The 15,141-nt window shown below is 32.8% G+C and overlaps 1 protein-coding gene across 1 annotated transcript in view; it reads left to right on the forward strand.

Moving 5' to 3' along the window:
- Positions 1–201: 201 nt before the first annotated feature.
- Positions 202–15,141, forward strand: part of LOC108691716 (neuroligin-1-like) — a 34,759-nt gene continuing 19,819 nt past the window's right edge. Inside the window, exons 1-2 of the mRNA XM_018199582.1 lie at positions 202–610; positions 10,203–10,361. Of these exons, the coding sequence (XP_018055071.1) occupies positions 202–610; positions 10,203–10,361 (568 nt within the window). The remainder of the gene's footprint in view (positions 611–10,202; positions 10,362–15,141) is intronic.

Genomic DNA, 15,141 nt, shown 5'->3' on the forward strand with positions numbered 1-15,141 from the left:
TCTAATAAATAGTCATATTCTCAAAATTGCCGCGATGTTGAAACCGAGTGCAGAGTATAATCGAAGAGCCGCGATCACTGAAAGCTGGACATTCAGTAACGGAAATAATTCGGTTCTTTGGATATCCAAGATCAACCGTTTATGACGTTGTGACAAAATGTACGACTTTAAAAACACTCCAACGAAGGTTCTACGAAAGGTATGCCAGCGAGAAAGAGTCACTCGAAAAAACGCACCGCGAGGACTCCCGCAGTCGTTGAAAGGACTCAAGCGCTGATTTCAGATGACCCAGCGCAATCGTCGCGAAAATTATCATCGATTGTTGGTGTAAGCGAGCCAACGATGCGTCGAATTGCCGAGAAGAACCTTCGATACAAATCGTACGCATTAAAAGATACGACAGAGGCTCTGAGGCTGCCAGGACAAGTTGAGTTGTTCGCCTCGGCTCCCATTCTGGTCTCCCAACAATTCTCAGATTTAAATCCCTTGAAGTACTACGTATGGAGCGTAGTTGAAAGGGTCACAAACAAGTCTCGGCAGCCCAATGTGACGTTATTAAGGACCGTTATTGAGGCAGCATTCGTCGGCATGGACAGCGTTATATTACAGCGTGTGAATGCTTCAGACCGAGAATAGAGATTGTCATTCAAGCTAATGGGAGACATATCGAATAATTGTGCTCTACAGGAATCCCCCAAGTGCCATGTAAAAGGATTTTTTGTAATATTTAATTTTTCATTAAAAACATTTTGTTTACAGAAATTGTTCGATTTTTCTGGATTTTGGTGACCCTGTATATATGCGTATATTTTGTATTATAAAAAATATCGTGAGTCTGGTGCCCGTATTCATAATGAGGCCGTATATTTAAAGCTTCCTTAAATTTATCTTTAGATGCTCAATAAAATGATTCGTAGAGAACTGAAGATAAATTTAAAGAAATCTTAATATAAGATTGACTATGAATGTGAACATAAAGCTCTCCTTAATCATATTTTACTAACAATATTTTAATAACAATTATAAAAAATATATATTCATATTGTAAATAATGTACAATTAATTAATAATTTATAAAAATAAATAAACTTTATTTTTAAATAAACAATATTTTTGATAAACCGTGGATAGTCTTTTTAACGTCAAGCAGGCAATGTTGGCATGCGGAAAATCCGCTTTATAAACGGGTCATCATCGAGCAGACAGGCGATGAGAGCTCGCGCCGATAACCCCCATCGCGATCCATCATCAGGCAGGGCGATACACGACAATAGCTTCGCTCTCATTAATTATTTTCTTTTTTTTTTTGCTCCCCTCCGCTTTTTCATGTTCGCGTTCCAAAACCGCGTGCGTCACGGCTGTTTACCGTCCCCACATCCAGCTGTGCCATCGTGAATGGCTTCCGGTAGGCGAGAGGTAAACCGGTTGTTATCATCTATCAAGTGCCATCGTCGACGGCAGACACTGTCAGCAAAATCACGAAGCTTTGTTGGTGTTTCCCCCGGTTCGAGATTTGTAGCCGACGCGAATCCGATGCTCCCGAGACATAGGGTATTAAAAAATCACTGTAGTGCAGAAATTTTTCGATGGAGACGGCAGGACACCGTCAAACTCTGAAATCTTCCTTATTAAATCCGTTTATTGATTTAAACATTTTTCTGTAAATCAATGTTGATAATACAATATAATTTCTTATATTGTGTATATAATATAGTGAATGTAAAAAATATACGTACAGAAAAAGATATCTTTAAGAAAACCGTATTTTTAAAAAGCAAACATTAATTAGCAGTTTATTTATAAAGAATAAAATAAACTATATATTTCTAAAAATTATTTTACTTAAAAAGATATAATAAATAATTGAATAAAATACATTACCCTAAAAATAAGCAAACATGAAAAATTGTATTACTTGAAAATGTATTCGTCTAGAAATTTAGTTTAAGATCAGGAACACGCAAAGTTTTATTGTTTATATTAGAACAGAACTTACTCATTATGTAAAATTATTAATTACTTATTTTTTACAGATAAGGCTCCTTTTTACTTTACCTTGTAAGAATACTTTTTACACTGTACATATTTATTCATTTATTTATTTTCATTCGATTTTTTTGCTTTTCTACCTTGTACCTCATTCAAAAAATATATAATTCTTCGCATTGTTCTCTTATTTTATCCTTTCGCAGAGAAAGCACAATGCAATCTCTATTAATTTTTTATTATTTGATTATATGAACTGTCATCTGCATCTTGTTACGCAAAATAAAAACGTGATTTTAAAAAAATTTACGGCGCAATTATCGTCTAACGACGCAGTCTACTAAAGTACTCTACTCTCTTAGTCGGGGGGACATTAAAAAGATTTTTAATTAGAGTTTAAATGGGATTTTAATATTACCGATTCTAATTAACGAAATATCATTAACAACGAAAGCTTTTATAAAGAATAAAGAAAGTTGTTATGCAGCATAGATTCAAAGCCTTCATCGAGCAATTTCTCATTTTTAGTTTACTTTTTAAATTGGCATTCGCATCGAATCGATTCGATGAGCTCCTTCGCTAGTCGAAATGTGTCAAAAAATTCTTTCCTTAATAATAAAATGTCTAAATTTAATAGGAAAGGAAACAAGACAGTTCTAGCGTTACTCCATTTGCCTAGAAAATTTACTGACTGCTCTGAATTCGTCACGTCACATCACGATTGTCTCCGACTATTGATTGTTCCCTCTGGCAACTGTTGCCGCAACTTTTGACTCAGCCTGAACTAGAAAATATTTTTTTGTAATCATTTTGAAAACCTAAAGTTTTTTTCCGATGTACCTAAAAAAAATACTTTTCAAACAATATTTTTTTTTAATCTTTTGAAATATTACGGCTATAAGATTCTTAATTAAATTTTGCTGACAAGAAATTTCAATTTACAATATTAAATATTGCAATAAGAGGTTTTTAAATTAGATTTTAATGGTAATAAAAAATTCTGAAAGTTTGTGAAACATGAAGCGTTTGACGTCGTCAAATTTAGATTTGCAAAAGTTAAAATTTGTTTTACAAAATTATCTACTTTATATAAGAATAGAAAAAAAATTATATTTGGACGGAATTTGACTTTTTTGATTTTCTCTCTTGTTGTGTTTCCATAGAAAAAAGTACGTTCTATTCTTTCCCATAATTATTTAATCACAATCCCTACAGTTGCGCTCGAAAAATCTCGTTCCGAGATAATGGCAAAACTTCCCTCGGGCTGCTCGAAATTATCCGCCAACTGTTCGGGATGAGGGCGCACATAATACGACCGATTACACGAACACCAAATGAGCAAACGGAAAAAAAAGCGTCGCAGTATTTTTTTACATATATCTAGCAGCGAAATTTTACGACGCGAAAATCTCGACCGATGCGATGGCGGAACTCATTTATGCTCGTTTGTGCGCACCTTATCGGCGCTTGCAGGGGTTGAAAATCCGAAAAGTACGAAAATCTTAAATGATTCTCCCATTTTTTCCATTCTTCCGACCTGTTTCTCCACTAGGATACCTTTAAAACAGATTCTGGAAATGGCGACTCCCTCATCCTCTCGCGGGCGGTAAAAGGTGGCTAAAGGGACATGTAAAGTAGTTCAAGATTGTTCGCCGGATAAGAGAACCGATTGCCGTGTCGGACTTACGACCGAACACGTTAGTTAACGCGTTAAACAGAATTTCATGGTGTTATTTCTGTTTAAATATCGCGACGTCTACACCAAATGTCAGAGAATGGAGGAGATTGGAGGCAAGAGAATGTAAAAGAGTGCGAACAAATCTATTTGAAATTACACGAAGAGAGCTCGCGGAAAAAAATAAATTAAAATATTAAAAAACAGTATTGAGAATTTTTTTTAACAAGAAATGTGGTACCGTCGAGCATAAAAATAACGATAGGCTATGTTCATGTCACCGTCCAACGCTACCGATTTCTCTTGTTCTGGAAATTTTCCATCTAGAATTTTTCGATTAAAGAAAATAATGACGCAATAAAAAACTTTTAACGACATTTTTATGATGTAACGCTCTCGATATTCCAACCAGTCCAAAAAAATTGGTAGTCCCAATGCAGAGATGCGTCAAAAAATGAGATGCAAAAGCGGCAAAAAATATCATTTTTTTCTCGTCGATTTAAAATCCATTCGTACATATTGGAGCGCGTCAATCTAGAAAATGATAGAATCTATATCGACAGAATCAAGGAGATGGTTAAGCCGATATAGAGGAGAATTTACTCGTGAAGGACTTTGCAGTCGGAACGAATTCAAACCAAAAGCTGCGTTTATGATCGTTGAATTTGAGAATACTTGAATCGGAATTCTCAGATTGGCTCAAAATCTTTACCATTCAAAAATTCGTTCGATTCAATGCATTTTATATGTTCCAAACGGTCCACTCAAATTTTTCTGTTAATTTAACATAAATATAGAGATAAATATGTTAGAAAGTAACACAAATATTATGTAAAAAATTAATACAGAGAACGCAATCACATTTCTGCGTTTAAAATTAATATTGAAAATAACATGTTAAATTAACATGTTCGAAAAAATTTAACATTTCTAATATGTTAACACATTTTATTCATTTACCTTAGTTACGTTTCAAAATCATTATTTTTATTTGCACATTTACCCATAAATTGTGTATTTTAACACAAAATAGATTAAATATCAATTTAATCCAAAATATTCAAATGACATATTATATGTGAATTAATACAGATATATTAAAAATTCAATACAAAATAATGAGGACTTTAATGAATTGTTTATAACACAAATAAAACCGCTTTCTACTGTATTAAGTTATAAAATTATTCAATTATTGATTGTAACTCGAATATTTAAAATTAATATTCATTGTTGAATCCTCTCATACCTTATTCTTTTTACTATCAAAATCAGTTTATTTTCAATTTAATTTCCATTCTTTTGCTCACATCCTTAATTTCTGAAATTATTTAATTCTCATTCATATATATTCATTCTAAAATCTTCTCATTATCCTTTATTGTATCTTAATCTTTCAATTTCTCCCTATCTTGTTTCTCGAATTAGTAACTTTTCTATCTGTACAAATTGTCAGGTTCTCTTTACCTAAAGCAAACAATTATACTGCAAAGGAATTCGGGAGAACGGAAATGATAAGATTTATGAGGATGATAAACGTCGTTGTCCTGAGTGGCCACATAGAGCAGTCATGAGGACGTTTCTAATAAGACGAGCGTATCCGGCGTGCACATCGCTCTAGGACTGTATGCAAGCTTTTACCGCGGCGATTCTACTGTGAATACAAGCAATGAATGCAGCCGTGATAACCGCACCGTCGTCATCCTTATCTGTACACCGTAATCCTGCCTGTATCATTGTAACTCACAGGACGATGCGACAAAGTGCGCTGCACTGCAGTTGCATCCGACCTTGCTGCGCATCATTGTGCAAGGTTTAGCCTGACGTTAATCCTACCTTTTTCAGCTCTCTCTCTCTCTCTCTCTCTCTCTCTCTCTCTCTCTCTCTCTCTCTCTCTCTAAAAAAAAACTCTCTCTCTCTCTCTGTATTTTCTGTCTTCTTTTCCTTTTTGTCTGTCTACATGTAATATTTCAAAAGAACGAAATATAGTAAAAGTTAAAAATAAGATTAGAGATTAAGTTAGAAAAAAAGAAATTTAAGAAAACAAATATTCTTCTAATTATCATGGAAAATAAACATTTAATATTCGCATATTTATACACTGAGAAAAAAATTGTAATTAATTTTAATAAATATTTAATTCAATACTGCCAACTAAACATTTACTTACAATAAATAAGTATCTGTTCAATAAAAAAAATGATTGTTAAATTAAATTAATATTTCTTGTATCAAATAAATATATCTTTATATTTAATAAATATTTAGTTGGCAGTATTCAACTAAATATTTATTAAAATTGACTATATTTTTTTTCAGTGTACCATTGCGTAGAAATAACTTATTGGAATAAGTACGACCTTGTCTGACTGTAAATGATATACATTAATATACATAAATATAATAGAGAACGTTAATAATCAGTCAAAGTTAGATGTTATGAATACAATATATGTATATTCTTAATTTAAATTTAATTATCTCAGATGTGATTGCGCGTTCGGATATTAAATACAATCGATCTAAAAATAATAATATAAATATGATAAGACGCCGAAACATTCGAAAATCGGGAGATTTGAATCCTGGCTGAGGTAATATTTCTCTCGCAATAAGTTCTTCTTTCTTTATCGAATTAATTTAAGGGAGATTATTTCACATTTACGAATGTCCGAAATAATTTCTTTTATTACGAGCAAAGAAATTATTTCTTTAAAATTAAGATTTTTTTTTTTTCCAGTGTATCATATTTATGTATACAACTTATTGGAATTTAATGGAAATTTCATTTTTTAAATCCGTTCAATTTAGAATATCAAATATTGTGACAGTGAAAATCTAAATTTAACGAAATTTCGATGTTTATTTAATCTGATTTGAATTGAAAAAAAAATTGAAGCCATATTTTAATTAAATAAGTTTTTTCTCGTGATGCTCTTGTTTTCATTTAAAATATTACGAGGATGACAATAAGAATCAAAATTAAATCTTGATAACAAAGTCGAGCTAGAAAATATCAGGAAAGTTACAATTTCGATTCCTGCGTAAATGCACCAGGTTTTATCTGTTAGCGGCATTTGCCAGGAGTCCAAAAGGATTAAAGGAAGCATTACTAAGAAGGCGGATGCAATATCGAGTTTGCAAAATAAAGCGATCTAACGGGAACGTAGATAGTTCTCGTTTACCATCCACGATATCAAACTACGGAACACCGCTTTATGAATATGTAAAGTCCGTTAGAGGCGCCCCAGCAAATTGTTTGTGGATCGCATCAAATATTGACAGGGCGCTTGTAAATTTATTCACGGCTGAAATAATGTATCGCGACGGCCACGAGGCCGGATAAGTTGAAATCCCAATTTTCCCTTCCGCAACGAGGAAATGAGATTCTTATTCTTTGTTTACGAGAAATGCAGAGCTGCGATTGCGAAATCCTTCAATACTCCGAATTCCGGATTCACGGATTTCATATCGAAAATTGGAGTTTGCAGATAAACCGCACGTATTTTCCCTTTCGCATTGTTAGATCTTCTTATCTCAGATTCCAATTTTTATTCTCAAATATCGTAAATTTTGAATTCTCATATTTGTTGCTCTCTAAACCTTGAAACTTCGGATATTATTAAACTTTTCTACTTTTATACTCATTTTCACAATGTAGACTTTGTTTTTCACTAATGTTAACTTTAATTTCAATTCAATTTACTCTTCATCTTTTCTTAGTTCTAAGAATTATAAAAGATAAAAAGTAAATTTAACCGAGATTAATCTACATACATTAGTGAAAATGGGCATTAAAAAAACTTTTAAAAATTCGTAAATTATAATTTATACAAAATTTAATATATATAATATGGATAAACAGTTATGTTGTTAATGTTTAGAAATATCAAAGTAAAAAGTTTATTCTTTATTATCTTTATTTATTCATTAATTTGTTTTATACGAAAGAAAGAAACAGAAACATGTAAACATTATTAAGACTCCTATTCATTTATTATTATCTCTGATTGTTACGTCATACAAGCCAGAAAACACACAATAAAAATTCTTGCAAATTATATTTGAAGAGAAATATTTTTCAATAAAAATAACATTTACAATCGATAAAAGAAACTTATACAAAAACTTTTTGTTTTGGAAAAAATTAAAACGTATTTATTATTATTTTGACAATTTGTTATAAATGTAAACACCGCTCATTTTATTTTTTATGAATAATTCATTTCGGGATATATGATTATTTATCAGTTAACGACATAAAAGGAAAATTTCCAGTATATTTTACATGCGGTTCTGTCGGTTGTAAATGTTTGTTTTATTAAAATACATATAATGTTTCATATTAATATATTTTGCAATTTTTATTATATGTTTTTCGCTAATTCTGACCTGACATCACAAACTGAGATAGTACTGATGAATGAACAGGAATTTTAAGAAATTCATCAAAAAGAATTGCAAGAAATTAATTGGTTTCAGAACTTCAGATGTTACATGTAGACAATTAGTAACAGAATTCTCCTGTGAATTCCTACAGCCGTATAAAATGGGCTTTAACATATATCTGGGATAACATATATCTGGGGACGTGTATTTCGAGCAATCGGTGGAGGCGCCAATTAGGAAGCACGTGAGGAAGCTACAAGGACGATAATGAAAATAATAATTAGCCGGCGTAGTTGCGGTCCATTAATTGATTTGGCTACCGAATCATCATCGTTCGTGGACGGTCACTTAATTAACACGGTCGGTCAATCAAGCGCCCGTTTACTCCCTTAATCACACTGATGCTGTCCATTTTCCGCGACACGCTTCATTCTTGCAAGATTCGTTTCGCAAATTAACTCTCAAGAGTGTAAATGAATATTAAAATCTCGTTTCTTACGTAATCTCTTGCGAAAGACTTTACGTTATTACTTTAAATTGTTTTTGAAGAATTCTAGAAAATAAATCTTAAAGGGAAGAAATTAAATTAAATTAAATTAAATTTTTTCGAGTCTTAATTTAATATTTGTTGCAGTTTAATATTTCAAATCGGAAGACGCTATAAAGCCAACTCTTTGGCTTCTTCTCTGAGATTATATATATTTCAAATTGCGGTTAAAATGAAAAAGAACACAAAATTAATCTAAATATATATTTTTTTAATAATCAAGCTAAATCCGGAAATAAAAATTATTACAGTATTATTAAAAAAATCGTAAGTACTGGTTATAAACTAATCGATAAGACTTGTCGTGGGATCGTTGCATTTTGACGATGGTTTAGGAAGGGATGTAGAAGGCAGGGGGCAATAGGGTGACCGCGATGTGGGCCGTTATCGCGAGGATAATGACGCGTGATTTGTTGAATTATGACCGGTGCTCGGTCTGGCCGCAGCGATCACCCTCGCGTGTTCACCCTTCCGGCATTACCATGGCAAATCAGATTGACGCACCCCCCTTTCGTGTGTACGAGTCACCGCCGTCGCTGCCGCTTGTTTTAATTACATCAAAAGGCGACACGTCGCCCAACACGCATAGCTTGTCTATTAGATGTAGAACTCGAATGAGCATCGAAATCCTTCGCGTATTACATACTTAACCACATTTTTAAGATAATATTATAGATTAAGTTACAAATCTACCACTGATTTTTATTTATTATTAAATACTTATTTGTTTTTAAATATAATATTTTACTACTTTTTTACTTATGTTATTATGTGTATCGATCAATTCATAGTTTACATTATTGACAATGATTTTATTAAATGAATAATTTTGACTGATTCTCTTATGTATCTTTTGAAGCTGATTTAAAAAGTGAGTTAGAATTTATTCTACAAACTTCAACTTTTTTATTGATCAATATATCTCTTTTTAAAAACTTATATATTTTACTAACAACAATTCGTCGTATAGCCTTTTTCTTAATTAAAATGATTTATTTCGGTCTAAAGTCTTTTATAAAATATGAATAGAAAAAATCATGTTAAATTCAGTAGCTATTTCCTATGAATTTATTTATGTCTAAGCAGAAGAGATAAGAAATTTTTAAATGCATGTTATATTCATAAACTCTGCTCTCCTCATAAATAAAAAAATTTGACAAACAAATTTGAAATACATTAGTGCAAAAAATACGACGGGAAATGCTCTCATCATATATTAATTTAACATAAGAAAAATTAAATTTTGTCGACAATGTTATTTATTGATTTGTTGTGCATGTATTTATTCGTCGACGAAACTCGAACGGAATTCTAATTCTTTCCTATGCATTTAAATTTTTCAAATATATTCTGTTTTTATCACCGGGTGTCTATTTGCAAATTGCGCATTTTCAAATACGCTATAATTTACGACTTAAAGGATATGACTGTTCGATTGCTGATATGTAAAGTTTGCATTTCTTCAGGACATGGCAATTCTTTACCCGACTGTCAAAACTTCGTAGAACCTTAAAAGACTGAAAAATGACCTTTTAAGGCCGTGAGACGTGAACTATCAGGTGTCGAGACTGTCGATCGATCACAGGATAATTTTATTGATTACAGCTGGCGCGAGGGACGGTGGCGGCAGAAGGTATCCTGTGATTGTGTTCGTGCATGGTGAGAGCTACGAATGGAGCAGTGGAAATCCTTACGACGGCAGCGTCCTGGCAAGTTACGGAGGCGTCGTCGTCGTCACCATCAACTATAGACTCGGTATTCTGGGTAAGTCATGACAGATGCCTTCGATCCCAATTCGGTGACACCTCCAGATCCCTCCAGTCCTGGAATCCCGGATTTTCAGGAGAGCCAAATCTCCTACCTTTTTGCACCTGGAAATCTTAGATGCTCGAGAATTGTGTCGAGAAACTGTACCTTCGCTTATCCTTGGATGTAAATAGACACTTAGAATTGGAAATTCAATCTTTAAGTTGTAGTGTTCATTTTGAATTCTTAAAACAATTTCCTATTTTCTTAAACTTTTGAATAATGAGTTCCAGGATTAATTAAATTGAACTCTTATGTCTAAGTAAGTAAGTAGTTTTCCTTCGAGTCTTTTTTTTTTATATCGATTCGTCTTATAAAATTTCCAATTTCTAACAAGAGAAAGACAGTAGTGTACACACGAATTTCGCCCAACTTTAAATATGTTTTAGTACTTAACTTCAATTAATTCATACAAGCAAGTGGCACGACTCAATATTCAAGTATTCGCGAGGAATTTGCGACTAAAGTTTCTCGTGCGCCTTGCGAAAAAAAAAACTACAGTTTCTGCTCGACTAACGTTAAATGAACCAAATAATCAAATGAAGCAAGAGAGGTCATATAATAAATAAAAAAAATTCCTTGCTCGCTGCACAACGCTTGCTCTCTCTCTACCGCAACCAGTACAGAAGACGCACGAGAAACTTTCCATGTAAATTTCTCGCGAATACTTGAATATTGCGTCATGCCACTTGGCTGTAATTAATGGAGAATAAAAATAATCAGGAGAGGTTAACTTATATATGTAGAACAATTCCAACAATATCGAACGTTTCAATCGTATTACATAGTTTTCATCAACAGTGAAAATTACAAAATGTATACAACTGTTTGGATCAATAAATAAAAATAGAATAAAAGATACAAAGAGAATAATCATATATTACATTTGTATATTAAGCATAATAAAAAGAAAAATAAAGATAAAATTAAAACAAAAGGAATCACATTAAAGTTGAAGGTACTTAAAGTTAGGGAGGTGTATTTAAAGGCAAAATCTATGTGTACACTACTTGGAAGGATCCTCCCTTTATAAGTTCTTTAAAAACTACTGCTTTAATTTACGGATCGATACGTAATTTAGATCTAAATTCTTTGTCTCCACTGTGTCGTCAATCTCTTATGTATTCAACATTTCTTAGTTTCTACATGCATTCCTTCTCTTCTGCGTTAAACCTCGATAATTAATCTCGATTGCTGAGTCAGATATAACTTTTGCAAACTGTTCGGAACTCAGATAAATCACATATGTTAGCTGTTCGCTTAATGGTGTGAAACATTACCTCGCAGCAGTTAAGGTTTGAAACGAGCCAGTCGACCGTAGCTCATTAGCTATTTAGAGCCGGTTACACCAACGTCACTTAACGCTAAGTGTGTTTACTCAATTTTCCTGCTCTATTCGCAACAGACTAGAGACTACGATTGCGAAAGGGCTGACCAACCGAAGTCGGTGTTGATGAAACTAGTCCTTGAAACCGATCAATTAGTTCAAAACACTCATCTGTTCAAGATGTAAACTACCACGATCCCACGCATTACGCCAAGGCGTCATTAAACAGAATTTGTTACTTTGTGACGTTTGACGTGCGACGTTCGCTCATCGACAGTGTAAGAAGCCGCAGAAAAAGTAGAAGAATATGAAGAAGCGATGGTGAGAACTTGGCCGCGAACGCCACGGGGATTGCAAGTTCCGGCGACCCAGGTTGTTGCCTGGCAACCCGGGCAACCAAATCTAATAGGAAACTCATTACGGCCAGGTCTTCCGTTTCACCAAACTAAATTCTTGACTCTACCCTTCTCTCCTCCTCCCTCTCAATCACTCTCTCTCTCTCTCTCTCTCTCTCTCTCTCTCTCTTACTCATCCTGTTCGTCGACGCGACAGCAAACTCCGCCGTTCTCGTCCATCACCTTCGTTGCATACAGGGTGTCTTAAAATTCTCTCGCTTTAAGATTTCAACGAAGGAGAAATAGAAATCACTAAAAATTCTAGCAGAGTGAAGAATTTAAAGACTTGAAAACCGATGCTTTAGATTTGGACTTGTTATTAAATTATTTTAATTGATTATTTCTGTTCACTCACCATTATTATCTCAGATTGTGTCATTAGAAGTGAGAAAACACACAATAGAAATTCTTACAATATATATTCGAAGAATAAAAGTATTTTCAATAAAACAACATGGAATCGATAGAACAGATTACAAAACTGAAAACTAGCTTTTCATTTCTGTATATATTATTAATCGCAATTATAGGTGTGAACATGCCATCCCATTTCATTTTTAATTGTACACAATTCATTTCCTTCAGATTTACTTATTAACGAAACAAGAAGTTTGCAAATTATTTTACAAGTCGATTCTACCAATTATAAATTATAAATATTGTTTTATTGGAGCATATTTTTATATTAACATATTTTACAAGAATTTTTATCTTATATTTTTTCTCGTTTTTGACATTGTAATTTATATGACGAGATAGTAGTGGTGAACAAGAATCTTAAGAGATTCAATTATTAGTTAATCTTACAGTTCTTGTAAGATATTATCAGACGCTAAAAAGCTAATTTACGTACTTATTAAGGAAAGCGCGCAAAAAAATAATGAGAAGAGTAGCATTAAAAGGGTATATTTCTCATGAAAATGAATTCGAAAAATGGTACACGATGACAGCAAAATAGTAAATCCAAATTCTGGAATTCGTTTCTGTCGATAGTGAAATGAAAAACAAAAAGAGCCACGAGAAAACAACCGCAGAGGGGATCGGAATAAAATGGCAACGCCTAGGAAATTCCAACTCCGCAACAGCCCTAGTTTTTTTTTCTCGCGCACCTCCGTTTTTTTTTTCCCATTTTTCTTCGTTTCGAAAAATGATGCGACGCTTTGTGAGCGCCGCGCCGACCGGCGATATCCACCGAGCCCTATTCCCTTCCACCCACGCGCGTGTATACCAGCGTGTACCGGAAAATTTAAATCAACGAATAGCGTTCAGCAGTTCCATTGTAACGAGAAGAATAGGAGACGCGGAAGCGCAGCGCGACAGATACGCCGGAGGTTGAATATCAAATGGGACATGACCGGTGCTTTATTTCTATTCCGCTTTCATGTTCTCGCACCTCTCTGGTGCGTGTGAACGCATGCGAAAGAGCTTTGTGCGTTTTTTCCTCTTTTCGACGTAAAGCGAAGAATCGTTATTGGATCGGACCAGACATGGCCCGAGGGTTGGAAGCGTAGATGAGGAGACGCCACCCGCCATAAGATGGAAAAGATTGTAGATCGAGACGATGCAAACGTCCCATTACACAAAAGTCTCGGAAGATTCTAATCCTACAGGAATTCAACGTCACAAAAATTCAAAGAGAGACCTGAAGGAGGTACGAAAATCACAATCCCAGCAATCCGATCGATATCAGATTGCGTCACTAACGTCCTATTGAATAAAAGTCTTAGGAAGTGGATACAACAAGCGGTGAAAACTCAATCTCCTATAAAACTTTAAGAGATAAAAAGTCCAAAGGAAGATAAGGAAAAGTAAAAGATACGAATATTCTCTGCAAAATTTTTAGACAATAATCGTATCATAAACAATTTAACTCTAGAATCTAGCTTCTTCAGATGTTTTTAAACCTCCTCTTACGACGAAAAAATGTGAAATATTATTTTGTAAAATATTATTTTGTATAGATATTTTGTTTGTTGTAACAGATTTTCCTTCTTTTTTAATAATTATTCTTTACATCTTTAAATGTGCAATTGCATCAAAAATTCGCAACAAAAAGCATTATATTTAATAAAATCTTAACTTATTTTTTATAAATACTTTCATAATGTAAACTACTCAATATGCTTATTCCGTTTAATTTTTGTTTAATCTCTAGTTGCAGAAAATTATATTGTTATGAATTCATATCCATAATATCTTCAAATACTAATAAATGGGAAAGCAAACAATAACATACAATATGTTGTTAACAATCGTGATTTTAATTGGGATGTAAAAATATTCCAGATGATCGTTAACATGGAAAAAAATCAGGTAACTATTTCAAAGTAAAAATAGGAAGATATTCCATTATATTTAACAATACAATTTCAAATTAATATTATTTAGAATTAATTGGATTAGATTGGTTATGGATGGCGAGAATCAATACTATGAAATGTAGTTTCGAAGTTGAAATGTAGTTTAAAATTAAACTGAATTAAAGATTAACATTAAAGATTAAAATTATATAGTAGTATAATGGCTCAATAATTTAAAAAACAAGTTAAAAGAAAAAAGGAAAAGGGCTACGGGCTAACCAGAAATTTTACGTATAATATTGGTAGATAAGTAAAAAAAAATTGTCTTAATAAATTAATTATGAAATTTAATAACATGCCGACTAACAACAAATGATGAGATTAAATATTAAAAGTTGAAACGTTTATTTAGCATGTCTGTCTCTAAATCGATTCCCAAAATAGCGATCCCGACATGATTTTATAGAGTTTATAGATTTTATAGATTTTTATTCTATTTTATTTTTTAATTTGGAAATCCTTAAAATTAATTGACACAATTTGTGAAAAGTCTATGGACAAAGTTATCGGAAAAACTATTTCTTTTTTATTTATGAAAAGACTGTTTTAATAAACCAGTATTGCAATTCTGTTTGTAAAAATATAAAAGTTCTTGAAAATGACACAGCAATATTCTATATATTAGCAGTCGTACGGAAAATTTTAAGAAACTGCTT

The sequence above is a fragment of the Atta colombica genome, unplaced genomic scaffold (assembly GCF_001594045.1).
Source record: "Atta colombica isolate Treedump-2 unplaced genomic scaffold, Acol1.0 scaffold51, whole genome shotgun sequence".
In the NCBI taxonomy this organism is placed as follows: Eukaryota; Metazoa; Arthropoda; class Insecta; order Hymenoptera; family Formicidae; genus Atta; species Atta colombica.